The following is a 27,145-nucleotide window of genomic DNA, read 5'->3' on the forward strand; positions in this document are numbered from 1 at the left end:
TACTCTTCATTCTCTTCAGTATAGCAAGAACAAATGGAATATCTAAACAACATTTGTGACACTGGAAACACTATTAAATTTCTTTTTCCTGGGTGCTACTAACCCCTAAGGTTGTCTTTGAGTCATTGTGTTTAAGCATAAATTTGCAAAGCAACAAGCAGACAAGTTAGTTAGGTAAAGAGGCCACTAGATTTCCTATTTCCTAATCCCCTGCATAAAGAGCTCTTTTACTGTTGATGAATTTGGGCTCATTTGTCTATATTCTTGCCACCCTCACAGACAGAGGGTCCCCTCCCTTTCCTGAGGAGGCGGGATCATGGGTTAAGTCCTGTTGAGCACTAAAACTATGCCTTACCAGCACAGAGTTTTCTGCTAGAAGAGGCCAGGGTCCCGTCTTCTGGCCCTTGGAGACCAGTGATGCCAGGACTTGAAGAGCTGGATGACCCTAGACAGGAAAGAAGGCAGGCCTGGCCTTCTCAACACTCTTATGCCTCTAAGTGTCCTCAGGGCCTTCCTACTCTCATCAGCTCCTCGCTGTGAGCTTTTGTTTAATTAGTGACCATGTGGGACATTGGTGGCACAATTGTATAATGAAAGGTTCTCCATTCTGATTAAGCCAAAGACTGGGAGGCAGGACAGAACCTGAATTTTGGCTTCAGTCCCTCTGATGTTGGTTCAGTTATTATTTATCCAATGGCTTACACTAACAGAGTGCCAGGCCTCAGGATGCCTGCCCTCCAGGAGCTCCTGAACAAGACCTCCTCCTCTCCAGGAAAGTTGCTTAGGACTAACTGTTGCCAATTTCTCCAGATGAACATTTCATCCCGTGACAGTGCTGTGCCTGTGTTCTTGCTAAGAAATTGTGCTGGTCACCTCTCGGGTTCTCTTCGAACCATTGGAGCTGTTGCTGTGGGCCAGTTAGGTATGAGCTTTTACTGCTATTTGGGAAGAAGAGCATGTGGCTGGCATCACTTGTGCAGCCTGGAATTCTGGGGTGGTAGGCAAGACTGAGTGGGCTGAGAAGCTCAGATGGTGAGAGTAAGAGTTGAGAGTTAACCCCACCAGAGAGTCAGCTTCCCTGCACAGATCAAATCACTTTACTGTATCTGACAACTGGTAGTGAACTTGCTACTAACCAAGCTGGCATCTATGCACAACAGAGCCTTTCTAGTGAGAAGAGCGGGGCCTCTGAGCAGAGGCAATTGTGGTGGTGGTTTGGGTGAAAAAAATAACTGGTGACTGTGCCTTGCAATCAGGCAAGAGCAAACCAGAGAGCTGGTGCCAGGGGCCAATGCTGCAGGATCTAGAGCCCAGACAAGAGCCAGAGGTTGTCAGAGCAGCCAGCTCAGAGGATGGCTGGCTCATCTGGCACTCTGGACTAAGACAGAGGGTGGAGGTCTGAAATCCCCTGGGCTGTTTCAGCCTTCTATGACCCAGAAAGGACTCAGCACAGAATCTCTCAGTGACCTAAAACTTTTAAAGCCCCTACTCTTCCTCCCAGCTTGTCCTGTGCACAGGCCCCACGCTGTAAGTGGATGATGTCCCTGATAGCTTTTGCATGCTGCCAGAGGAATGTCCACTGCAATGAAGCTGTGGTATACTCAGGAAAGTCTTTGTCCCACCCAGGGGTAAGGGTGTTCCACTCCAGCCCTGCTGCCAGCAGCCTGGACTTCATTGGCGGGCCTGCCATCCTCCTGGGCCTCATTTCCTTAGCAACAGATGACCACAGCATGTACGCAGCTGTGAAAGTCCTGCACTTGGTTCTGACCAGCAATGTCATGTGTGACCACCTGATGCAGCACATCTGTGGGTACCAGGTAAGTCCACCCTCCCATCTGAGTCTGCAAATGCCCCCCATCACCCAGAAAGAAGCTGTCATCCCCGAGGAATGGGGAGGAGCCTTGCTGGCCCAAGTAGACATTCCTATCAGTATGACTTTTGGAGAAAGGAAACTGAAAGTTCCTTGGTCCCTCAGCATCACCAGAGCAGAGGGCCAGGTGACCAGCAGCCAGAGAGGGGCTCTGATCAGGACAGGGATGCTCACCTGTCTGTGGCTGCCAGCATCTTTCACTGATGAATTCAAGAATCATTTGTGATCCCCCTACTTTGCATCTAACGTGACTGCTAAGAACCCAGACCTTGGAACCAGAGTGCTAGGTTGGAAATGAGCCTCTTCCTAGCTTTCTATTTAACTTTTCCTGAGTTACTTACCCCTCTCTGTCTTGGTTTCCACATCTGTACAATATGATCTATTGTTTTTCCTGTATCATGAGGTTGCAGTGAGGACTCAATGATTTAATACAGGTGAAGGGCTTAGAATTATGTCTGGCCCAGACGAAATGCCCTAGAAATGTTGGCCAACTTTAGTTCTTAACTTTTGTGCCTCAGTTCTCTTCTGTGTAAGATAGGAATAATAACAGCCCCTATTGTGTAGGATCGTGATCACAGAATTAATATATGCTGAGTGCTTAGAAGCATGGCTGCTCAGAGTAACTGCTGTGTGTGTGTGCACCATGATTATATTGCTATTTACTGTTCATAATGTCAGATGAGACACAGACACTGTCTTCCAGGAGTGCCCTGCCTGGCTGAGAGGCATCCAAGAAAGGAAGCATGGAGGGCAGAGACTAGGGTCAAAGTCTAGACAAAGTCACTGAGGCACAACAGCTGCACGTTCCTTCTGGGCCCAGTGTGGGCAGGAAGGAGCCTCCTTCTCTCTTTGGTACGTACCCAAGTCAGGGTCTTAGAAGAAAGCTGTCTGGTGTCACATCAAGCAACCCCCTCTCACCTGGACTGTGGCCACAGCTGGACCACAGTCTATGTCTCCTGCCTCTCACTCACTCTACCTCATCCATTTCTAGCACTTTTTCTTGCCTTTTCCTAATATGCATGCTCATGTGGCATGATGTATATGTACTTGTTCCTGGTGACTCAGCAATAGAGAATCCACCAGCAATGCAGAAGATGCTGGAAACTCAGGTTCTATCCCTGGATCAGGAAGGTCCTCTGGAGGAGGAGATGGCAACCTGCTCCAGTATTCTTGTCTGAAAAATCCCATGGACAGAAGAGCCTGGTGGGCTACACTCTGTGGGATCGCAGAGTCGGACTTGACTGAACAACTGAACACAAACACACATATGTACTTGTTGTCGTGTTTATCAGGAACAAAGTGACAAAAAAGAGAAATGTGGATGGAGCTAGGACAGGAGAGTTATCCTATGGAGCAGGCAAGGGGTGGGTTCCAGAGGGCAGGTGAATGGAAACCCGGGTCGTGACAGGAAGGAATGCAGTGCAGGCATTTGTGGAGCTGGTGGTGAGGAGATGAGGGTGTTCGTGTCTGGATTCTAAACTCTCAGCTGTGTACTGGGTTGGGTGATGGTGGTGGGAAGTTGTGGAGAGAGGAGAAGAGTTGAGATCATCATCTGTAGGATGAGGAAAGCCAGCTTACAAAAAAGCAGAATTGGACTGCCAAGCCAAATTGAATACCAATTTGACATTTGACACTATTAATGTAAAGTGAAATCAGTCAACTTGAGTGATTTTTCTCATGCAACTTTCAGCCATTCTAATTATGTCCTGGTAGCGGAGTGAGGAATGGTAGATATGCCAAAGAAGTGACTGGAATAGTCTGAAAAGAAACTATTTGCTGATTTAAATTGTCTCAGTTTTGGCTGCTATAACAGAATACCATAGACTGGGTGGCTTATTAGCAACAGAAATTAATTTTCTCATAGTTCTGGATTGCTGGTATGTCCACAATCAGGTTGCCAGCATGGTCAGGTTGAGTGAGGACCCTCCTGGATTGCAGATGGCCAACTTTTCATTGTATCCTCACGTGGCAGAGTAGAGAGAGGAAGAATGCTCTCCTGTGACTCTTTTGAGAGTACTAATCCCATCTGTGAGGGCTCCACCCTCATGCCTTCATCTAATGCTAATTATTTCCCAAAAGACCTGCCTCCAAATACCATCACACTGGGGACTAGGGTTTCATCATGTGGAGTTCGGGAAAAACAAACATTCAGCCCATGACAACAAGTGAGACTTCCTGATGACACAGTGGAAGAGTATGTCTAAGAGGACGGGGGGTGGACTTTGTTAGATCCAGGAGTGGGGAACTGAGCTGTGAATGAGCTGAGCTGAGACTCTCAATGTAGTGGATGACAACCCAGATACAAGTGGATGGTAGGTCAGCCTGACTTTTGTGCTACTGAGGTCAACAGAGACAGGAGGCGAGGTTAGATCCACCTAGTCCATCTCTGCGATGAGTGTGGGCCACTGGGGTTCCAGTGCCTGGACCCTGGTATGGATGTCTGTGTGTTGCCAGTTTCCCAGGGCCTGGCACAGCAGAATGGCAGAATGGTACATCTGGAGGCAGCAGCCTGAAGTGAAGCTGATGTAACTGGGTTTGTGGGCAGATGGTGGCTGCCTGGTGATACAGCATCATCTGTGTGATGGGTATGAATGTAGGAGACTGTAAAGGAAAATGAGAAAAGCACAGAAATGTGGAAGGAAACCAGGAGACCGTGGCATTCTGGAAATGTGGAAAATTCAGGAAGGAGCCGGGGCCCACAGTGACAGGTGAAGCCACATAAGTACAGAAAAGTGGACACTGGTGGGGAAGCAGCTGCAAAAGCTGGTGTCTGTTTTCCTTCTGAGAAAAAGGCAATGGATGAGGTAGTCCCAGAGAACAGAGTTTCTTCAGACTGGGCGGACAAAAGTGCTGGTAGGAACAGGTGGATGAGGGAGAGACTCCTGATGATGCATTCACTAGAAAACTGCTTTGTGTTTTAACCTTTGCAGATAATGGCTTTTCTCCTGAGGAAAAAGACCTCTTTTCTAAACCATCGAATTTTTCAGCTGATCCTGTCCATCACCGGCACTGCAGAACTGGGCTTTGGGTCCTCTGTAATCACCAACGTTGGTGTCTTTCAACACATCCTCTGCAATTTCGAGGTAAACTGGAGGTTGGTCACTAGCCCTAAAGGAGCAGGTATGTGATGATACAGAAAGCTTGGAGCCTCCTCTAAACCCAGCGAATCAGCTTCCTCCATGGTCAAGGTGGTAGTGAGAGAGAAAACCACAAAGGCTTTGGAGCTCAGAGTCCCTGCTCTATAATTAACTCCTACCATAATAGGCTGTATGGCCTCGGGCAAGTCTCTTGACTTCTCTGAGTTTGAGTCTTCTCCTGTGTGAAAGGGAGGCCATCATCTCTCCCTCACAGGCTGGTGTGGGAGTCAAATCCGCTACTACCTGGGAAAAGATTTTAAAACTGTAGGCTTCCATACATCAGAGGATATTAAAGCATCCCATTTCCTTTGGATGATGCTTTGCTGTTTAGAAATGCTCCTGTAAAGGAATGAGTGAGAGATCCTGAGGGCACATAGGAGGCTGAGTGAGGAGTATTGGGCAGACCTTTGGGTAGATCCCTTCACAAAGCATCATTTATTGAATGCTGGTCACATGCTGGTGTGTTCTGGAGGTATGGTGATAACCAAGACACAGCTCCCACACACAGCCATCTGGGCCCAGGACAGGACGTAGCTGATGCTACTATGTGCTGGGTGCCAGTGAGGGGGGACAGGGCCTCTGGGGAGTCTGAAGAGGGGACAGTCAGCTCAGCTCATTAATCAGGGCTCTGGGGCTGAGTCTGGCAGAACATATTCAGTGGGGGAATGTTCCAGGTGGAGTGGATGCCACTGACTCCCATGTAGGGATGAGAACAACCACAGGCATTTGAGAGCACGTGGCTTGGGGCACCTGCAGCGATGTTATTGCAGATAGAGGTGACTCTTTGCAGCCCCATGGACTGCAGCACTCCAGGCTTCCCTGTCCTTCACCATCTCCTGGAGCTTGTTCAAACTCACATCCATTGAGTCAGTGATGCCATCCAAACATCTCGTCCTCTGTCGTCGCCTTCTCCTCCTGGATCTGGAGATTGATGCAAGGATTGTCGGGGAAGTCAACCAGACCTGGGATATGGGCTCCCAGTGCATAGCAGGAAGCAAATATGCGAAATAGCCTTACCACCCTGGTAAACAAGTCAGCGTGCCTTGACCACACTGCTGCCCCTTCTAAAATGCCATGGCCATGCTCAGGCATCTTGGCTCCTCTATATCTTTGCCACCAGCCCAGCACAGGAATTACCCACACAGGAACCCACCTGGCTCCTACTGCCTGCTCCTGGAACCAACATGGGCACCACCCGTCCCCTCCCTGAATGAACTAGCCCCTCAGCTGAGCTGGTGCTTCTCACACTTGGGTTAAGAAAATAGGGAACTAATAAAAACAAGCAGAAAAGATGCTTTAAAAAATCCACAATAAACCAATGAAATGACATAACATTTGTAAAAGATTGAGAGGAGGGAATTTTAAAAAGAAGAAGGATTTCCCCAGTGCTGGCTACTTCAAGTGAAGTCAGGGCAGGAATGTGTCTGTTGTGTTTGGAGGTCACTGACAGGCCCAGGGAAAAGTAAATGGTGGAATTGGACATCAGGTAAAGAGCAGGGAGGAGGCTGGAAGGAGACAGTTGGTGGGTTTTTGAAGAAGAGACAAGGAGAGAAGAAAATTAAAGGAGAAGTGTTTCAGAACTTAGGAGACTTGAGCAGTGAAAAGGGGGCATCTAAAATACCAGTGTAAGAATCAACTATTGATGGGACAAATCCTTCAAGGAGAGGGTAGGTTTGGGGAGCAGAGAGTAGGTTACAACAGAAGGGGCAGACCCTTGATGACTGGTTTGCAGCAGGGAGGGGCAGGACATTGAGAAGCTGAAAGGGACAGGAAGTTGAAGTCATGCATGCCTTAGGCCTGTGGCTTCAGAAAAGGCCACCCCTTTCTGAGACTGAGGTAGTCCTAGGGGTGGGGAGAGAGCAGAATTTGACACATTATTCATTTGATAATCAAACTAACTTAATACAGACATCTTAATACAGTCTTTAGTATTAATACAGTCTTTAGTACAGGAGTTATGTGACATAGAATAACACCCAAAAGATTCAGTTATGCATGTTTTCTAAAATTCAGACAGTTGGCATTATGTAAAGTAATTTCTAAAAGAGCTGGGTAGCCTCAAGTGTGCTGGGGCAACTTATTTTTCTAAAGTTCTGGAGTAGAAGACAGGGGGAGGCGTATGCTTCAGGGTGTCTGTCTTACTTTCTCAGCTCCCCCAGTTCCCAACACAGAGCCTCATGTATCATTTATTCAGTGACTGCCTTCATGAATGAATGCATGAATTTAAGTATGCAAAGCTCTTGGCATCCTCTTGAGTATGTTGGGGTGCCGTGTCTGGTTACCTCTACCTTCCTGGGAGCCACATTTATCAACACCAGCTCTCTCAAATGACAGCTGCCCTACTTCTGTGTGTACCTGGCAGTGATGGTGCTTTCAGGGGCTGGAAATATGTCAGGCTGTTTTTGGCTTAAGAGTATTCCACTTGTCTTATTTTGGTTTACTTTGTATTCACTCTTTTAAAAAAGGGAGTGGATCCTTATTAAGAGGTCACTACATGGCATGTATGATGCTGAGCCTTGCGGATTGGAGAGGGACAGCCTCTGCCTTCATAATAAACTTAAAGCCACTGAGGTTGTTCCACTTTTCCCCATAAGTAAATGAATGGAGCCATGACTACTTGCTTGGTTCAAGTGAGGTTGATTATTGACTCTCTGAGTCACCGTCTGCAGGAGATGCCTGTGGGGGAACACAGCAAGAAGGAAAGAGTGTGGGCTCCATGGTCAGACAGACCAGGCTTTGAAGCCAGTCTCTGCCAATTAAAAACCGTGGGCGCCAGACAAGGTACTCAGTCTCTCTGAGACTCACCGTTCTTATCTACTAAATGCGGATAATGATTTGGTTTTGGGACTTTGTGCAATCCTTCTTGCCTCCAGCAAATGGTACCATTTGTAAGTGTGAGCTCCTTTTGCTGCTATAAGAGTGCACTCTTTAAACTCCCACATCTGAACTTTCTAGATTCTGGGACTTAGGAAATGTCATCGTTTAGATGAGAATAATAGAGCTCTCTAAAGGGAAGTATTAATAGAAATAAGAATGAAGGCGCACTATCACCTTTGCCCCAGAAGAATGGGGAGCAGCTGCATTTTGTTTACAATAAAGAAAATAACCTGAGTGATAAACTTCCCTCTTAGAATCTCAGTGCATTTCACAAGGGTGTGTCATTCACAATTCTGTTGCATAGGAGCTACAGGTTCTATAGATAGGGGACCTGAAGAAATTGCACGCACAAGCTGAATGCATAGTTGCTGCAGTATAAAACCTGAGAGGTGAGACTCAGCTCCTAATTCCAGTTCAATGACTTGCTGGTGGTAAGGGACCTGTTTCTCAAAGGTCTATCTTTCCTTCTATTTTCTCATCTCTAAATTGGGAACACTGGTGTTTGCCTTGTATAGTAGGATCCTATGAGAATGAGATGCATTTGCTGTGTTGATGCACAGGCTGTGAGGCCCAGGGTGGGACACAGGTAGAAGATGGTCACTGTAGGTGTCCTTGGTTTGAATCTAGATCCACAGCAAAGCTCCAGGCAGCAGCAGAGATGGGGAAGACAGGAATGGTGTTTGCACTTTCTCCTGGGGGTGGTGTGGTCAGGAGAACTGATATGATTCTGGAGCTGGTAAGCTGTGTTAGTGATTCCAAGCCAAAGAAGACCACTCTGAGCTCCTCACCAGTCACACTGCCTGGCAACCCTCCCCTTCACACACTTGACTTCATTGTGTTCTGTCTTCTAGCTCTGGATGAATGCTGCTGACAATTTGGAGCTCTCTCTCTTTTCCCATCTAGTGGAAATCCTTCAGTCAACGAGGTAGGCTGGGCTTTGGCAGCGTGGGGGTTGCAGCTAAAGTTTCATGCCAAGAATAGGACCAAGAGGACAGGACAGCCAGTTGCTCAGTAACTATGGACTTCTCCAGTTCCCAGAGCATGAGGTCCTCAGGGGGCAGTAGGTCTGTCTTAGTCTATTCCGCTGCTAAGACAAAAAATATCATAGGCTAGTTCAGTTCAGTTCAGTTACTCAGTCATGTCTGACTCTTTGTGACCCCATGGACTGCAACATGCCAGGCTTCCCTGTCCTTCACCAGCTCCTGGAGCTTACTCAAACTCATGTCCATCGAATCGGTGATGCCACCCAACCATCTCATCTTCTGTCCTCCCCTTCTCCTCCTGCCTTCCGTCTTTCCCAGCATCAGGGTCTTCTCCAGTGAGTCAGTTCTTCACAACAGCTGGCCAAAGTACTAGAACTTCAGCTTCAGCATCAGTCCTACCAATGAATATTCAGAGTTGATTTCCTCTAAAGGAAATCCTAAGGAAGTCCTAAGATGGACTGGTTTGATCTCCTTGCAGTCCAAGGGACTCTCCAGAGTCTTCTCCAACGTCACAGTTCAAAAGCATCAATTCTTCAGCATTCAGCCTTCTTTATGGTCCAGCTCTCACATCCATACATGTCTACTGGAAAAACCATAGCTTTGACTAGACATGCCATTGTCAGCAAAGTAATGTCTCTGCTTTTTAATATGCGTCTAGGTTGGTCATAGCTTTTCTTCCAATGGAAGCCATAGACTAGGGGACTGACAAACCACAGAAGTTTATTTCTTACAGTTTTGGAGGCTGGAAATCTAAGATCAGACTCTGGCAGATCCAGTGTCTGGTGGGGACCTGCTTCCTGGTTCATAGTTTGCTGTCTTCTCACTACAACCTCAAGTGGCAGAGGAGTAAGGGAGCTCTCTGAGGTCTCTTTTATGAGGGCACTAATTCCATTCATGAGGGCTTCACCCTCATAACCCAAGTATCTCTCAAAGGCCCCTCTCCAAATGCCATCACATTGTTACTTTTTCAATTAGTCAAGGCTCTTTTGATAGCAAATGGCAGAAACAGAACTCAAACCAACTTAAAGAAGAAAGAAATAGAGGGTGAAAAGGAAAGCAGAGAAAGGGGACATTTATTGGCTTACACAGTTGACAGAGGCAGATCTTCACATGTTGTCTGGATGATGCTTATATTACTTTATCTGAGATCTGTCCCTGGTCTTGTCTGTGCTTTCTTCCATGCTGGTTTCATTCTGGCTGGGCAACTTCATAGAGTGTCCTCAGCTCTGTACAGTCAGCAGGGCTTTTTTTCCACTCAATACTCCTAGCGGTAGGATGGAGTCTCAGGGGCCATCGTAGGTCATGTGGCCAGGCCAGGAGCATCTCTTGCCCTCTGGAGTGGGTGGAGGAGAGTTAGAAAGAGGTAAGTCCCAAAGAAAACCAGGGATTGTGATCAGAATAAGGGAAAAGGGAGGCAGGGAAGCCAGTCTATCAACCCACCTCATTCCTTACACAGTGGGCTGTTCATATCCACCTCCACCTGACTCCTTACAGATTGACTGTCCTAGTGATCATTAGCACCTTAGTGTTCAAAGGTGTTTGCAACCACCCTTTCATTCATTCACTCATGACTGACTATTATAACCCACTCTACTTCTTAGTGCTGGAGGTTCAGGGAAGGACAAGACACAGCCCTGTGGAGAAGGAATGCAGAAAGCAGGCTGCTCAGTGCAGTGATGAGAGCACAAAGGACATTGGGGACTTATAGGTGATGAATGCACATCTTCCCATTGAACCCATGAGTGCAAGCCACACACAGAATTGGCTGGTTCTACCTCTTCTGTGTATCAGGGATATGGGGCTCGGCAGAATTCAACACAGCAGTACTGAAAGACGGCTCAAGAAGGAGCAATCCATCCACATTCATTCTCCTCCAGTTTCTTTTCTTTCCCCCTTTCCACTGTCTTTCTGTACCTGTTGTTTTCTAAGAGATGGACACTCACCCTGGGAGCTGTTTTCTTTGGGGGAGTAGAATTTACAGGAAATTGTATTTGTGATTATCCTGAGGAGGGGGTGCGGAGGCTTGAATCCCATCTCTCTCCCCTTTGACTCTTAGCGGCGTGTTCATCCACTTTGTGGTTTGGGGCAAGCAGGAAGACACACATGCTGACGGGCTGGCCGAGGCCCGCGTTCCGGCTGTTGGGAAGTGCTCCGTGGCTGAGCTCCAGTCTGCTCTTTTTGTTCTGAGTTTTCTGACACCAGCATTAGTTTTCCCTGAGGCTCAGAATTTAAAAGTCAATAACTGGTGGTTGTCTTTGAAGGCAGTTCCGGTGGGGGTGGGGTTGCGGATGGAAGGGCATGGGAGGCTCACCCCCAAGCGACTGGGGCACTGGGCAGACACATATTTGATGGGTGTCTGACAGCATTTTGATGAGTTGCCAGGAAAGCATGAGAGTCAGAGGGCCGGCAAACCCAGACTGTGGAACCTTTTTTAGCAGAAACACAGCAAATTTGGTTCATTCCAGTAAAAGCTTTTACTGCCTCTCTCCTGGGCTCACCAGGGAAGGACCCCGGAATGCTGAAGTTGCTCACCAGGCACAGCTTATTCCCAAGCTCGTCTTCCTCTTCAATGAGCCAGGCCTCACCCCCTCCAAGATGTCCACCATCATTGCCATCCTGGGCTGTCAGCTGAGGGGCCACTTCAGCCTCCAGGACTTGCTCAGGTATTGTGCCAGCTCCCCGGGAGAGAGGGCAGAGCATCAGGGCTGCTTCATGAGGGAACGTAGACCCCAGCTCTCTCCTTTCCACACTCAGCAGCACTACCCTTCAATGCAGCAGCAGGTTCTATTTCCCTGGACCCTCCTAGAAACATTTTCTCTGTTCACGGCTTGAAAAAAGGGGTGGGTCCCCTAGACTCCTCAACAGGGCTGTGGGTTCACTGCTCCCTGGTACTCAGACACACCTACCAAGAAACCCAGAATTTCCATGAGCCCGGCCATCCTCACCAGCCAGTGACCCAACACACCTGCCTTTTGCAGATTTCCCAGCTGATAGGACGTTTCAGCTGTTGTGTCCTCAGCCATGTCTGTCCTATTGACCTGGCAGAGCCAGAGTCAGCTTCTCTGATGAATCCTGACAGATTGGAGAAGTCTCTGGAAAGATCACACTGATCAGAGTAACGCGATTCCCCCTCAAGTCCTCCCTTGAAGCTGCATTTGGGTAGATCTGTGTAGAAAACATTCATGGGTGCTCAGGAGACATGGGCCAAACCCACAGTTGAATGTGTCCTTCTCTTTCTGCCTTAAGAATTGGGCTGTTTGTGGTGTACACCCTCAAGCCTTCGTCGGTGAATGAGAAGCAGATCTGTGTGGACGGAGCCCCGGACCCTTCCCTGCCTGGTGAGAAGACGTTTCCCACGGTTTGACAGCAGCAGGACGACACCCACAGCAACCCTGACAGGCACATGCCGTGGGGCCAGTTTGAGTGAAAGGCTGCGGGAAGGGAGGGAAAGGCACCCACAGCACAACCGAGATGTTCCTAGGTGCTGTCTTCTGAGGTCACAGCTATATTATTAGAGTCACAAATAAAAATAAATTGTGTGTTCTTCCTTCACAACCTGGAATGGCTTCCAAGCCCTGCAGGATAACAGCGCCCTGTAGATCGGCAGGTGGGCGCCTTCACGCCCCAGCCTCTGCCTGGCTCCCTTGGAGAGCCCCAGCTTCGATACCCTGTGGCACTTACACATTCTAATGTGTGATGGTCTGCTGTCCACCCACTCTGCCCTGCTGTTCCCTCTGCAGGATCACCTCCCCTGCCCCACCCCACCCCCACCTCACCCCACTAGGCCAGCCATTCCCAGTCCCACAAACCAGGTTAGGTCACCTTCTCTAGGCTTCTAGAGTCCCTGTGCTTACTCTCATGCCAAGGCTTGTGATTTGTTTCTTTGAGTCTCTCTCTCCTCAACCAGATTCAGAACAGCAGCTGCATCATGTTCTGAATTCCCTCTGCTAGGGGCAGACGTGAAGGGGACTATTACTGACCACTTTGTCCTGGGCCTCCTGAATCTGCTTTGTCCAAGATGGGAGCCTCTAACCAAGTGTAGCCATGTAAATTAAATTTATTGAAATGAAATGCGACTAAAAATTCAGTTCCTCAGTTACACTAGCCGTGTTCCAAGTGCTAAATAACCATGTGGAGCTAGTGGTTACTGTATTAAACAGGGCAGCTAGAGAGCACTCTTATCACAGAAGATTCTCTTGGCTAATGTTATTCAATCCAGATAAATTATCTCTTATCCTTAGATCAAGCCTGAAAAGTAGGAATTGCTATTCCCATTTTGCAGATGAGAAAACAGAGACTCAGAGACTAGGAACTTAAAGAGAGAAGGTGTCAGAATCCAAACAGAGGGTACTCTGACTCCATTTCTCCAAGCTGCCTCATCAGTTCTATTTCTACAGCATGCTGTGTGCCCTGAATTGGCGGTAAAATAACTGGCCAACCAAGGGGGCTGAAAGAATGGATAATTAGCCAACAGTATACTATGTAGTCAACCCTCCTTCTCATGGGGACTCCATTCTAAAACTTTTATCTAGCTAATTATCTACGAAGACAGTATTTGTTTGTCCTTCAAGGTCATAATAACACTTCAGAAGTAAAGTTTCTTCTCCCATTGGATCCACATACCTCTTGCTGCAATTCAAGCTCTATTTTTTAGTGCAGCATAGACACGCAAAAGTCCTAGACTAGAGCAGGGACCCAGACTGAGTACCATAATCTTCACCACTCTGCTCTCACTGCCTTGCATAATGCCCAGCACATAGTAGGTGCTCAGGAAATGTTACAGTCCATGATAATTTTAAAACTCTTTCTACTGGGAGAAAAATTTGACCCTATCATTTTTAGGATTTTTTTTTTGGAGGGGGGTGGGCTATGGGGAGCATCATAAACATCTCTAGTTAAAGGAAACTTCAGAAACATTTCCAGAAATTCTTTTTAAGCATTACATGGAAATCTAGAGTTGAAAGCCAAAATTTCAAGTCCCATGCATGTCTCAACTCCTGGGAGAAGTAAGCATTTGGTGAATATGATTGCCTACTGCAGCAAATATTATGTCTCTTTACATCCGTTTTCTCTCAAATCTGAATTTTCTTTTTTTGTAGCTGGAAGCCAAACATCTGGAAAGACAATCTGGCTCAGAAACCAGTTGCTGGAGATGCTGCTCGGTGTAATCTCTTCTTCCCAACTTCATCTGTCCTCTGAGTAAGTAGTTCCAGAAAGAGTGATTTGCCACAAGGCTGCTTCATACAGGGTGCAGTATTAAAACCTATTCTTAATGAAAAGTTTAGCATCTCTGAGTTGGTTTCCTGCACTAGTCAGAAAGAAAATTATATTCTCTCCACCCAATAAAGCAGACCTTGCCCTAAGACATTCTGATGCAAATGTTAAATGGCATGAGTAACTCAAAGCAGATTTGCTATCATTACAATAAACTCTTCTTGTCACCATTGCTATAGTGTAATTGTTATTGTCTTGGCAGTTGTGATAATTACTGATTTTGATGTCCTATACTTGGCAGACAATAGAATGGAGAAATGGTTAGCCTAAATAACATCTATCAAGGAAAAGGCTTGCCAAATTCTTCTGCTATTTACTGTTAGCCATTCAGTTATTTTTCCAAGTTGGAAAAAGAAGTATCTGCCTTCAGTTAACTTTCAAAACAACATGCAGTCATAAAATTCCATTAACTCTTTTGGACCGCCTGCTTTATCTCGGCTCTGGGGTCACTAATTCAATAGCTATTTGTTGAGTACCTACTGTGTGCCAGACACTGTTCCTCCTTCTGAGAAGGCCATGCTGAAAAAGTCAGTCCAGATCCTACTCTCACTAAGCTGACCTTTTAGTGTGTATGTGGTTTGGGCTGGGAGGCGTCGGGGTGGGGAGTTACCCCTCGGTAAATCAGCCTTGTACATAGTGCTTTAAAAGTCTCTAGATTTCTAGAATCAGTGCATAGTAGAGCTGGAAGATGCCCTGGAGGTGAGCTGCGTGCGTGCTGAGTCGCTTCGTTCGTGTCCGACTCTGTGCGACCCAGTGGACTGCAGCCTGCCAGGCTGCTCTGTCCATGGGATTCTCCAGGCAAGAATACTGGAGTGGGTTGCCATGCCCTCCTCTGGAGGATCTTTCTGACCCAGGGAGATGAGCTAGTCTCTACCTTTTCACCTTTTTGAAAAGGAATGTAATGTAGTGCTCAAGCACTTGGGCTCTGACAACTTCACCTCCTGGGTTCAAATCCCAGCTCTGCCCTCAGGGACCTTAGGGAGGTGACCTAAGCCCTCTATGTCTCTCTTCTACTCATCTTTGTGAAGATAAAAATAGTAGCTGCCATAGACAAAAATGAATAGATGGATAACTCTGAGCATGGTGCCTGGGATGCTATATAAACTCCAACAGCTAACTACCATCACCATCGCCACCACCACTGTCACCACCATCATCCTCATCATCATCACCACCACCACCAACATCATCTCCATCATCCTCATCACCACAGTCACTTCCATCATCCTCTTCATCGTCATACTGAAGGAAGATGATCAGAGTTCACCAAAGTCATCCAATTACTAAACAAAGTCATGACTAAAAGAGAGGACCATCTCTTGACTCCTGGTTTCAGTGGCCATGCCCTCATCTCACCTAATCTGCAACTGATGCTGAGAATGCTGCCCAGCCAGGATGGACCCTTTCCTGGCTCTCAGGAGACTCAGGTTTTGCTGAACAATTGCCCTTGAGCATCGGATCCCATCTCTCTGTCCTCCAGTTCCCTCTAGCAAGTCTGTATTCTCTAGACACATCATTTTAAAGTTCATTATTGAAAATGACAGTTAAACTTTTTTTTTTTGTCTAAACCAATAAAGATGCATAAATAGTGAACTATTACATTAAGATTAATTCTGAACAGTGTATTTTAAAAGGGAGTTAAGAAACCATGATGTCTTTTATGTGACTAGGTTGATGTAATTAGTAGGTGGCCAGTCAGACACTGTGTAAGTATGAATATTAGTGAGCAGGGCTTTATCATTTGGTACACAGTTTCCAATATATTTCAAAAGCTTTGGCCAACTTAAGCTTCAGCCATTAGTAGGCAAATTCACCTCTTTCACAGCAGCCTTGCCAACATTACCGATCTTTTAAAATGTAATATATACTTTGCTGAGTGATGTCCAGATGTTAACCTTAACCTGCCTTTTCTAGGTGACTAACGAAGCTGGATGTTATTTGTATTTTCTGGACATGTCATTTGCTTATGGGCTGAGAGATAATTTATAGCATTTATCGACCCCCTTCCCCACCAGGACAAAGGAAGAGATGTTTCTGAACCTGGGGTCCGACTGGTTCCTGCTCTTCGTGCAGGGCCACGTGCATCCCAGCACAGTGGTGCTGGGCTTGAAGCTGCTGCTGCACTTTTTGTCAAGCCCCTCCCTCCGCGGGCGATTTAAAGACGGCCTGCCTGCAGGTTCCTGGGTGGAACGCAGCTCCGAGGGCATGGACATCGTGATGGGTGAGTGTGCGGCCATCTCCAGGAGACAGGGTGCCACCTGTGAATGAGGACCTGCCAGGACTAAGGGGCCTTCACATTGCCTGCTGTAGCGTCACCTTGACCTTGACCCCTTCCCCCACCTCTAACTTCCTTTTTCAGGCTCCTCCCCACATGGCCTCACTGCTCTTCAGATGCTGGGGACTTCTTCCCACTCCTCAAAGTCTCCTTAACTCTTTCCTTCTTGCAGAGGTGCTTCCCCAACCCTCAACACCAGCACGGCTCTCTGGGCTGGGTCTCGATTTTATGTCACTTCCTCCAGGAGAGGAGGGTCCCATGTCAATTAGGGCACCTCTGTTATACTTTCTTTCTTTCTTTTTTTGGGGGTAGGGTTTATCATAGTTTACAAGCATATTTTTATTTAGTTATTTAATTCTGTAATGTCTGTTCCTCTCACCACATTGTAAGTAGTTGATGAAGTCCCAGGGTTCTGTATATTTTGTCAGAACACTACATTCTTATTGCCTATGCAAAGAGGTCTTGCTATCTCTAAGGTGGTAGGCACTAGATAAGCATCTGTGTTTGAATGAATGAATGAGCACATCAGAAATAGGAAAAGAAATTCTTATTGAGCACATTCTTGTGCTCTATATGTATGATGTATTTCCGTCTGGCAGGTCTGTAGGATGGGCTGGTGGGAGAGAATCCCTTCCTGTGCCCAATCCCCATGTTGACCAGAAGCAACTGTTCTCAACTGGATTTTGTGTGCTTCTCCCTGATCGATAGATAACCTGAAGAGCCATCCTGCAACGCCTGACCAAAGCCCCTGCTCGCTTCCTGGGTTCCGAGTCTTGAGTGACTTTTTGGCCCACCATGTTCATATTCCAGAAGTCTACCTCATCGTGTCCACCTTCTTCCTACAGACACCACTTACAGAGCTGGTGGATGGGCCCAAGGTAGGCTCTAGGGCTCTCAGGATGGAGTGACAACACTTGGGTTCCTGATTTCTGTATCCCCCAAGACTCTCTTCACCTTCCTCCATGTCTTCCAACTTTCATCCTGACCCACTTCCCTCCCTAGCAGTCCCACCTCCTTGCTTGCTCTTCTAATATCCTTGACTTCCTCAGCCTCTGCCTCCCTTGTCCCTCCCAGTAGATCTCTGTTTTTTATCAGTTCCACTTTTAAGTTTTTCTCCTTCTGGGTAGACAAATCACATGATGGTGGGGGCAACATGGGGAGGTTGAATTGCTGCCACCGCAGGCATAGAGCCTCATTTTATTACCTTCAAAGAAACATGTCCCCGTACCTTAGTAATGCCCCTGCATTCTAGTGTGAACCTTACACACCCTGAGTCTTCTGGCCCACAACTACCCTTTGCTCAGATGACTTAAATAACAGTAGAATGGAAGCCCCCATGAAGGGGCATTGCCTCAGGACTCCACCTTCCATCACTTGTGTATTCCAAGACCATCTTTATCACCTTCTCTCATTGTCACTGGCAAAGTCACCTTTTTAAGGCTGATCTGTGTTCCTTCCACTCCTTTCCCAAGTGACTGCATGCCTTATTATCTTTTCTCTGTATTTTCAGCATCTCCTTTTCTACTGATTCTTTCCTCATTGACCGTAAGTATGATAAATTATGTCCCACCTAAAACCAGAAGCTGCCCTCTTGGCTCACACTTTTGACCAACTGATGTCCTGTGTATTGCTCTCCTGTTCCTCCTCCAAAGAGGAGTCTCCACTCACTGTGGATACCTTCTCACTAGCTTCTCACTCACTAGCTCACTGACTTGCACCAAATCCGAGGTTTCATTGGCTCCTGTTCCTGTGGGACCAGAGGATCAGAATCCCCAGGCAGCATCAAGCCCCTCCCTGATTGGGATTTCACTTGTCTCCCAGCCCATCTTCCTTTCTTATTGGCCCTTTGTTCTGTGATCCTCCAGAGTCACCTCCCCAGTAAGACCAACTGCTTTGCGCTTGCCTGCCCTGGGCATTTAAGGAGCCTTCTCCCATCTCACCTTCCTGGAAAGCTATCTTTCCTTAGTTCTCCACTCAGATGCGACCTCGAGCTGAGACCCCCTAGACAGTGGGAACCTTTCTATCTCAGGCCTCATCACCCCTTCGCCTTGTATAAGCACCAGCACGTTTATGGCTGCTTCTCTCCATAGATGCTGAGCACATCAAGAACAAACCCTGCCTCTTGCTCACCCTCCTGAGCACCTGATAAACAGACTCAGAAATTGCTTCTTGGTCTTGATAGACTTGAGTTAAACTGCACTGTATTGATGTCATTGGAGGGGCACAGCTTTGCTGAGGACTGAAAATTTCACTTCTTGCATGTCCTTATATTTGACCTATCTCAATCTTGATATATGTTAATAGTATTACAGATCACACTTCAAAATCAAGTTCTTAACATACTCTGATAAACTCATCAAAAACTTGTATTTTTTCCCATACTGTGGCTCAGGAAACAAACATTTGCTGAATGTCAGGACCCGTGACAGATGTTTTACATATTTTATTTCACTTGATATTTATAACAATCCCATGGGGCAGATAATGTAAGTTTCATTTCACAGAGAAGGAGACTGAACTGCCAAGAGGCTAAATAGCTTGCATAAGCCCAGCTTTTAAAGAAGCAAAGTCAGATCGTCCTGCTTGTCAACCCCATGCTCTCTCTCCTGATTGCACTTGCCCTGAATTTGACATGTTTTCTGCAATCTCATTTACAAAAATTCATTAAAGTTGATTGGGAGATTGAGTATTTCTGATGTCAGACCCAATGCCAGTTGCTGGTGGGTCTTCAGCCTATTTTAGACATGTGTGTTTCCTTTATGCTCCATCAGTGGGCTGAAATTCCTCTAGTGGACCAGCCACCTGTGCTGTTTTGTCTTTCTCACTGAGGTCCCCAGGGAAACATGGCATACTGGATGGAAAGCCAGTCTCTTTGGTGGTACCCACAGGTCTCTGACAGCACTTGCCTCCTCTTTCAGGACAGCCTGGACGCCATGCTTCAGTGGCTCTTGCATAAACACCACACGGAAGAAGTCCTCCGGGCAGGGCTGTGCACTGAAGGCGCCCTGCTGCTCCTAGAAATGCTGAAAGCCACCATGAACCAGGTGAGATCCGTTCCCCACATGCTGAGAGGGGTTCTGATGGGAAGACAGGCTCAGAAAAGTCACCCTTGACTTTTCCCAGCAACTTTCTGGTAGTGCTGATAATTTGCAGGTATTATTCAGAACTTTTGATAGAAGAGGCAAGGTGATAACTTAGGAGCTCAATGGGAAACCCAGCCTTAATGTCCCCAGTGGAGTTTATGTGTTCTTACCAGAAGACATCTGTTTTCCATTTGTTCAAACATTTGACTTTCTTCACTGGGAGATTTAAGGCCTCCAGTCAAAGGGAACATTTCTGGGCAACTGCTTTGAGTTGAGAGTTTCAAGGGCCCTGTGGTCCCTTCCCTTCAGGGGCCTCTTCCCTCAAGAAGCTCACCTCTACCAGGACAGGTGGGCCTCTCCTGAGGGACCCACCAGACAGAGACCTGTCTTAGAGAAGATAGATGCCTGCCAGCTGCAGACGAGACATGGAGAGCCTTTGATTCAGGCCTTCCAGGTCCACCTTGAAGGTGGGTGGAGAGGTTATTTTAGAACTGAAGGCAAAGGCCGTGTGGCTTGTGAGCAGAACTAATTGTGGACCAGGTAACAAGAACACCCATGAAAAATTCTGGCTTCATTCTATAGACTCTAAAGGCAACTGGAGGTTTGATATGTGTGGAAACCTAATTGCTTCTGTAATACGATGCATGATTACCTTTAAAGTAAGGAAAAAAAGTAGAAAGTAAAAATCACCTGAAGCACACCCAACCAGAGATAACCACCGTGAACATTAGTAGAATATCTTTCAGACACCTAAGAGTATACCATGTCCTTAGGGAATCAGACCACATAAATTCCTGAAAGTGTTGGTCACCCAGTCATGTCTGACTCTTTGCGACCCCACAGACTGTAACCTGCCAGGCTCCTCTGTCCATGGAATTCTCTAGGCCAGAACACTGGAGTGGACAGCCATTCCCTTCTCCAGGGGATCTTCCCAATCCGGGGATTGAACCCAGGTCTCCCACATCACAGGCAGATTCTTCACTGTCTGAGCCACCAGGGAAGCCACATATTTCCTCTTGCCTTTGTTCCCCCAACATGTTGTTGGGAATCATCTATATTTGTAGATGGAAATTTGTATTGTTTCTAGGAACATTCGTTGTTATAAAAAGTCTGTAATGAGCTTTCTTGAGAAGATATCTTTTCTTTCTAGTTTGATGACCTCCTTGGTATAAATTCCAGGATGTGGGATACTGGTTCAAGGTGCACTTCACGTGTTCTCTTTCTCAGAAGCTCACAATAGACATTATATGTATATATTCCTCTCGACATACATCCCACAGTCTTGTACAGATGTGCTTGGTCCAGTCCTCACAGCCTCAAAAGGGAGGGACATATATCTATATACACTTATGGCTGATTCATGTTGCTGTATGGTAGAAACTATCACCATAACATTGTAAGGCAGTTATCCTCCAATTAAGATTAAATACAAAAATAGAAAAATCAATACTCATTTAGCAGGTATTTAGATGATTACATTTTTTTCCTTTTAACCAGTTACCTCTGATGAATTATATCAACAGGTTTCCTTGCATTCTTGCAAAGATCTCACTTTGTCACTCTGTTCTTATTCTTTTAGCATATTTCCTTATTCTGCTTGTAAATATTTTATTTATGATTTTGCAGTCATGTTCATAAATGATATTAGGTTTCAGTTTTCTTTTTTCACATGTTGTCAAGTTTTGATATCAGTATTATGCTAGTTTTATTAAAAAAAGATTCTTTTATTCAAGAAGATGCTAAATCCATGACTCTTAGATTATTTAAATCATTCCTATGAAACAGCTTCGGCCTGAATTTTTTTCTTTTATCAACTTGCTTAGGCTTTTAAATATCTCCTTGACCTAGTTTAGGTAATTGATATTTTTAAAAAATCTTCCCAAGTATTCAGTTTGCATAAATGGTCTCCTTTAATTCATTTAATTTTCTTTGTGATTATTTTCCTCTTCTTATTCTTAATTTGTGAGTTCATGCACTTTCTTTACCTCACCCATCTTATTGCTTAAGGAGCTGAAGATTTATGGATTTATAAAAAACAACTTTGGATATATATGTCATTCCCCTTCATTTTTTCTGGCTAGTTCTAAAATTTTGATATTTGACATCTTCATTTTTTTGTTATTGTTTTCTAGTGTTTCTGTGGTTGCAGATTTAAAGAAATTTTTTATTAAAAAAAGAGACCTTTTTGATTCCTCTTTTTCAATGTCCATGTAGTTAAACTTTTTTTTTTAATTGCTGTTATTTATTTCCAGTTTATTTTTGTCCTAGTCAGAGCAAGCGTTCTTTAGACTTTCCATCTCTGGGAAATTTATTCATGGCTCTCTTGTAGACCTAATGTGCAGTTAATTTGAGGATGCCTGAAAAAATTTGTTTTGCAGCATAGAAAGTTTATTACTTTTTAAATCAATGCTATTTAGAAAAAGCAAACCAAAGAAATAACATGAAAGCATTTCAAGTGAAGAAAATACCTAGTATGCTGACAGAAGTGAAAAGGTAAGACCAAACATTTACTTTATAACAGCAAACATAAAATGGTTAACTGCTGTATAACATACGTCACCCTTATAACAGTCTTCTGGGATCTGACTAACATATAACACAAGCAAAGTCAGAGGCAGACTTTGGTTCAGTGAAGCTATCTGCCATGAAAGCATCATTTACCAAATATGGTAGACAAGCATCAAAATCTAAAAGGCCAAAACTGAAAGGATAAGAGAAGATCAGAAGTAAAATTGTAGTGAATATCTTTCTCAGTTTATTTATTTTGCTTATAACTTTACTTTGCTTGCTGTTATTCCCTTGCACAGTGGTAACCATAGATTTGTTTGCCTTTCCTTGAGCTTGGTATCAGTGGAATCCTACAATATGTACCCTTTGGCATCTCGCTTCTTTCACTCAGGGCTTCCCTTGTGGCTCAGTTGGTAAAGAATCTGCCTGCAATGCAGGAGATATGGCGTTGATCCCTAGGTTGGGAAGATCCCCTGGAGAAAGGAATGGCTACCCACTCCAGTATTCTGGCCTGGAGAATTGCATGGACTGTATAGTCCATGGGGTCACAAAGAGTCGGACACGACTGAGTTCACTCAACATGAGTGGAATTTGCTTGTGTTGTATATGTTCGTAGTTCCTTATTTATTTATTTATTTTTTACTGTTCAGTAGTATTTTATTGTGATAATGGATCAGCATTTATTCCTTCTGGGTTGTTTCCATTTGGAAATATTATGAATAAAGCTGCTATGCACATATCTTTTGGTGGACATACACACTTCTTTCTGTTAGAAATATACCCAGCATGAAATTGTGGTTAAGCTGTACATATGATTTGTTTTAGTAGATATTGCCAAACAGTCTCCAAAATAAAGAGTCAATTTACACTCACTAACTCTTATTCTGGGAAGGTTCTAGATGCTCCAGTTCCTTGTCATTGTTTAGCATTGTTGGTCTTGCAGATGTTAGCCATTCTGCTGTGTGCAACTATCCTTAGGAGCAGACAGCATTTTCTTCCTTGTGCAAATATAGATGCTGTGGAGGTTAATGCACTCAGGCAGGATCACAGGACAAGAGCACGGTGGAAACACGTGTGTCCAGCATTAATATTTCATTCTGGGGCACCTACCCCCAGGATCCAGCCTGGTGCCTTGCCTAAGCATCTTCAGGGAATGCCTGATCAAATTCTTCCAAAAGTCCAAATCCTGTATGTGAAGTCGCTCAGTCATCTCCGACTCTTTGCAACCCCATAGACTGTAGCCTACCAGGCTCCTCAGTCCATGGACTTCTCCAGGCAAGAGTACTGGAGTGGGTTGCCATTTCCTTCTCCAGGGGATCTTCCTGACCCAGGGATTGAACCTGGGTCTCCTGCATTGCAGGCAGATGCTTTACCATCTGAGCCACCAGGGATCTGACCTTATCTCCCTGCTTCTTCTATATTTACCCTGTACTAGTCACTGTGAAAATAAGCTTGAAGCACTAAAATGTCTCGTTTAATTCTCACAACAATCTTAAGAAATAGGTCGTATTATTACTAGGAGTCTTGCAATAAGGTGTCTTGTTGAGAGGCTCAGAAAGGAGGTTTCTCTAGATCTCAAGTCCTCTGGCTCCTCTGCAGCCCCAAGTTGTGCCCCCACGTGCTGCCTCTCATGAAGCATGTCCTCAGCCCTCGACAGGTTCTGGAGATGGTGCCTGGGAACGGACATTCCCGGCCAGTGTGTTGCAGTTCCTTGGCCTTGTGCATGGCACCTACCCCCAGGATCCAGCCTGGCGGGCCCCAGAGTTCCTCCAGACCTTGGCTGCAGTCACCTTCCCCCTGGGAACCCAGAAGGTAAGACACACCTCCGCCTTGCCCTGGTGAGAGCAGGGGTGAGCATCATCACCCTTCAAGGACAAAATGCCTTCACACCCCTCCCCAAATGAAAATACATTTTAAGTCAACCTAGCCAAAACCTTAAGTAAACAACTCCTGTAGTTTTCCTTCTCTTTATGAGGTACAGCTTCAGGTCATTTTTGGTTCTGAGATTCAATAAGTTTTTGAGTTGTCAGGAATCTCAGTGATGAGAAACTTGATGGTAGATTAAGTCCAGATCAACACAGAATACCCACACATGGAGCATGAGGAAACCACAGATTCCATTCCAGGAAGCCCGCAGCTGGTGCCCCGGCTAGGGGAGGGGTGGAACTGCCACAGGGTCCCGTCTTCTTTGCAGGACCCTTGTTCTATTTGCAGGCTATGGTGCCTTTCAATCAGAGGGCTTGCCGAGGCCCAGCTGGGAGGGCAGAGGGACCAACTGCGTCTTGAGGACAAGGTGTCAGTGTGGGGGTAGAGAGGCCACTATGGGAAGAGATATGAGTGAGTTTGAGAGCAAGAGCCAGTCCCAGCTGGTCAAGGGGACTCATGAGTGTGGAGCATCTGGGAGCTGAGAGAAGCAAGTGAGGACCAGTGTGAAGCGAGGTGCTGGAGAAGGAAGGGCAGAAATCTGCTCGTTACCTGCCTTGGTGGAATAGGAGCTGAGATCCAACCAAGGAGAGTGAATTATCGATTCCTGTCTGCAAATCAGTAACTGTATCCAAAGGAATATGTTAGGCATATTGGTAAGTAGAGGATCCAGAAGTCATCCCAAGCACAATGAGGGCAAGTAATGTTTGCTCCATAATTATTTGCTAAACGGCCAAGTGGATGAATATGCTCTTTTAGCTAAGCCTTTCTGGAAGTGTATTCATGGTGCCAGCCTCCATCTCCTGAGCCTGGTGCTTCACATCCCCCTAACAGGCCCGATGCAGGTGTTAAAGGTGGAGGCGAGATTCAGGGAGGTGAAGCTCCACAGACCAGCTCCCTCCCGGGTTAGTGGGGCCATGAGACCCATCTCACGAAAGGGTCGAAAGGGTTGAAAGGGTTGAGGAAATGAAACATGCCACAGCTTATGTGATTCATAGGTGACTAAACCAAGATTTACACTGCAGTCTCTCACCCTGAAACCTATTCGTTTCCATCAGTCAGTTTAAAATAACAATAAATGACCTAATAAAATTTAAGTGTTTAGTTTTAATAAAAAGACTAACTATAAAGACCAGAAGATTTGCAAAAAGATAAGATGTTTTGATGGGTTAATACCAACTAAAGCAACATACTAGAAAAGTAAGTAAAAAAAAAAAAGATGCAAAAAAGATCAAAGGCAGCACTGGAGGGGGTGGGGGATGGGACCTCTGCCCAGAAGCTAGGCGCCCCCACAGCCCCCCGGCCAGGCAGGGAGGAAGCAAAGTTCTACAGACAGCCCCTCACCATTCCCCTCGCCTGGAGAGGGACAGGACCTTAAGTTGATGGTCTAACTTTCTCAGTCCAGATCACCACCTCAGCCCCTATGCCCACAGGCCAGGCTCACCATCTGCTGAGTTGGGGTTCCAGCCAGCTCCCCGCCAGTAGCCACAGAGCCCTGACCCAAGGCTGTTCCTCCCCACACTCAGTAGTTCCCACCTGAGGGAGAGCCTGGCCCAAGGTCACCTCCCAGTCGATGGTGGATGAGACAGGCCCTGGTTCCAGAACTCTTATCCCAGCACCTCCTGGCCTCCTTTCAGCTCCAAGTCAGTTCCAAAAGTCCTTTGTTGCACAGAATATGTGACAGACCCATTTTCGTGCAGAAGGCAGGTGGCCAAAAGGATTTCTATTTGCTACGATTTTATATGGCATCTATCCAGCCAAGGCCACATGGAGCTAATTAATACAGTCAACCACCTCCCTAGGTGCCATTAAATTCATTTTACAGCTTAATTAAGAATGGCTGCATTAATTTTATGAATGAGCCAAGGGAGGTGCCAGCAGATGAACTTGCATGAAAAGTTCATGGGCCAGGAGTCAGGAGTCCCTGGTCGCATGTCCTTGGGTGTGTCATCTGGCCTCCCAGCATCTCCATGTCTTCCCAGACGTATCTGGGCTAATGACTCCCATCACATTTATCTCCCAATATTTTTGTAATGTATAACTGAGAAAGTGAAGCCCAAGGCACTTCAGGGTCTTGGATGTCAGGACTGGCTCTAGTCCCACTTCTCTTTCCACCTGAGGGTCAACAAATCAGAGCCTGGCAGGCAGTAAAGGTGAGAACCCCACAGAAAGGTGGGAACCAGCTATCTTGACCATATACCAGGGGCAGGCATGCTGCATGCAAGATTTCTCATCTCATCCTCACATGTCTTTGTGTGTTCCTTTCCATCATTACCACTTGACTGATGGGGAACTATGGCACCGAGGAGGGAAATGCCTTGCCCAGGACACATCCTGGGCTTCCTCGCTGAGTGCTACTGGTTTCTCTACCTCTGTGCCCAGCTTCTGCCCACCACAGGTTCAGAAGTCACAGCAGGCCACCTCTGAGCCTGACTACCTCCTCAGAGCCTCAGTTTCCTTACGTGCTAATGGTTTGATGAGAATCCCACCGTGCACATGTCAGATGTGAGTGCTTTGGGGCAGAGCAGGCAACTCATGCTGGTATTCTCTTGTCTTTGAGGGGGTCATGACTGAGTCTGCCCAGAACCCCAGCAGTCCCGAGGCCGAGGCTGAAGGTGACAACACCGCAGAGGGTCTACAGGCTCCTGCCGAGTCACATCCCACCCGGAAGCAGCTGAAGGAATTCATGCAGCTACTCTTGAGGGAGTTCTTGCTTGGGGCTCCAAACCCCAAGCAGTGGATGCCCCTGGAGGTGCTCCTGGAAGTGAGTTAGAAAAGTCTTCATTCGGGCCTGTGTCGTGAGAACAGACCGGGGAGGGTGTGGGCACTAAGAGGGTGGGGTATGCCCAAAGAGCCCCGAGGGCCAGTCTCTTGATAGAGCTCACCCAAGCATGTGCATGCCAGCTGGTTGGTGGTCAGGAACATCTCCCGGGACTGCAGTGATTGGTGGGAGGGGGTTTTCGGGGAACCACAGTCCCCAGCAGAGGGAGCTCGCCAAGCAACAGGTGAAGAGATGAATGAGGGCAGGTCTTAGCCAGGTCTCTAGAAACGGAGTCTGAGGTGGGGATTTTCTGGAAGTGCTTTATTGGGGGCGGTGCTCTCAGGAAAGCTGAGAAGGGATGTAGAGGATGATGAGGGAGAAACTAGGCAGGACCTGGCTTCAGAAGTAGCTTGGTTCCAAGGGGAGCTGAGGTTTGCTATATCTGCATCCCAGA

General features: G+C 46.4%; 1 protein-coding gene and 1 non-coding gene across 6 annotated transcripts in view; one reads left to right on the forward strand and one right to left on the reverse strand.

The window, feature by feature from the left end:
• Positions 1 to 27,145, forward strand: part of WDFY4 (WDFY family member 4) — a 255,678-nt gene that overhangs the window by 97,128 nt on the left and 131,405 nt on the right. For all 5 annotated transcript variants that reach the window (XM_061161999.1, XM_061162000.1, XM_061161997.1 and 2 more), the window contains 12 exons: positions 811 to 922; positions 1,627 to 1,817; positions 4,801 to 4,953; positions 8,736 to 8,809; positions 11,369 to 11,530; positions 12,114 to 12,205; positions 13,967 to 14,066; positions 16,157 to 16,362; positions 17,125 to 17,294; positions 19,335 to 19,460; positions 23,655 to 23,819; positions 26,491 to 26,694. In XM_061161999.1, the coding sequence (XP_061017982.1) occupies positions 811 to 922; positions 1,627 to 1,817; positions 4,801 to 4,953; positions 8,736 to 8,809; positions 11,369 to 11,530; positions 12,114 to 12,205; positions 13,967 to 14,066; positions 16,157 to 16,362; positions 17,125 to 17,294; positions 19,335 to 19,460; positions 23,655 to 23,819; positions 26,491 to 26,694 (1,755 nt within the window). The remainder of the gene's footprint in view (positions 1 to 810; positions 923 to 1,626; positions 1,818 to 4,800; positions 4,954 to 8,735; positions 8,810 to 11,368; positions 11,531 to 12,113; positions 12,206 to 13,966; positions 14,067 to 16,156; positions 16,363 to 17,124; positions 17,295 to 19,334; positions 19,461 to 23,654; positions 23,820 to 26,490; positions 26,695 to 27,145) is intronic.
• On the reverse strand, positions 23,326 to 23,398 carry TRNAC-GCA (transfer RNA cysteine (anticodon GCA)). The gene has a single exon. It is a non-coding gene; the product is annotated as a tRNA-Cys (tRNA).

Source organism: Dama dama, chromosome 15 (genome assembly GCF_033118175.1).
Source record: "Dama dama isolate Ldn47 chromosome 15, ASM3311817v1, whole genome shotgun sequence".
Classification (NCBI taxonomy): domain Eukaryota; kingdom Metazoa; phylum Chordata; class Mammalia; order Artiodactyla; family Cervidae; genus Dama; species Dama dama.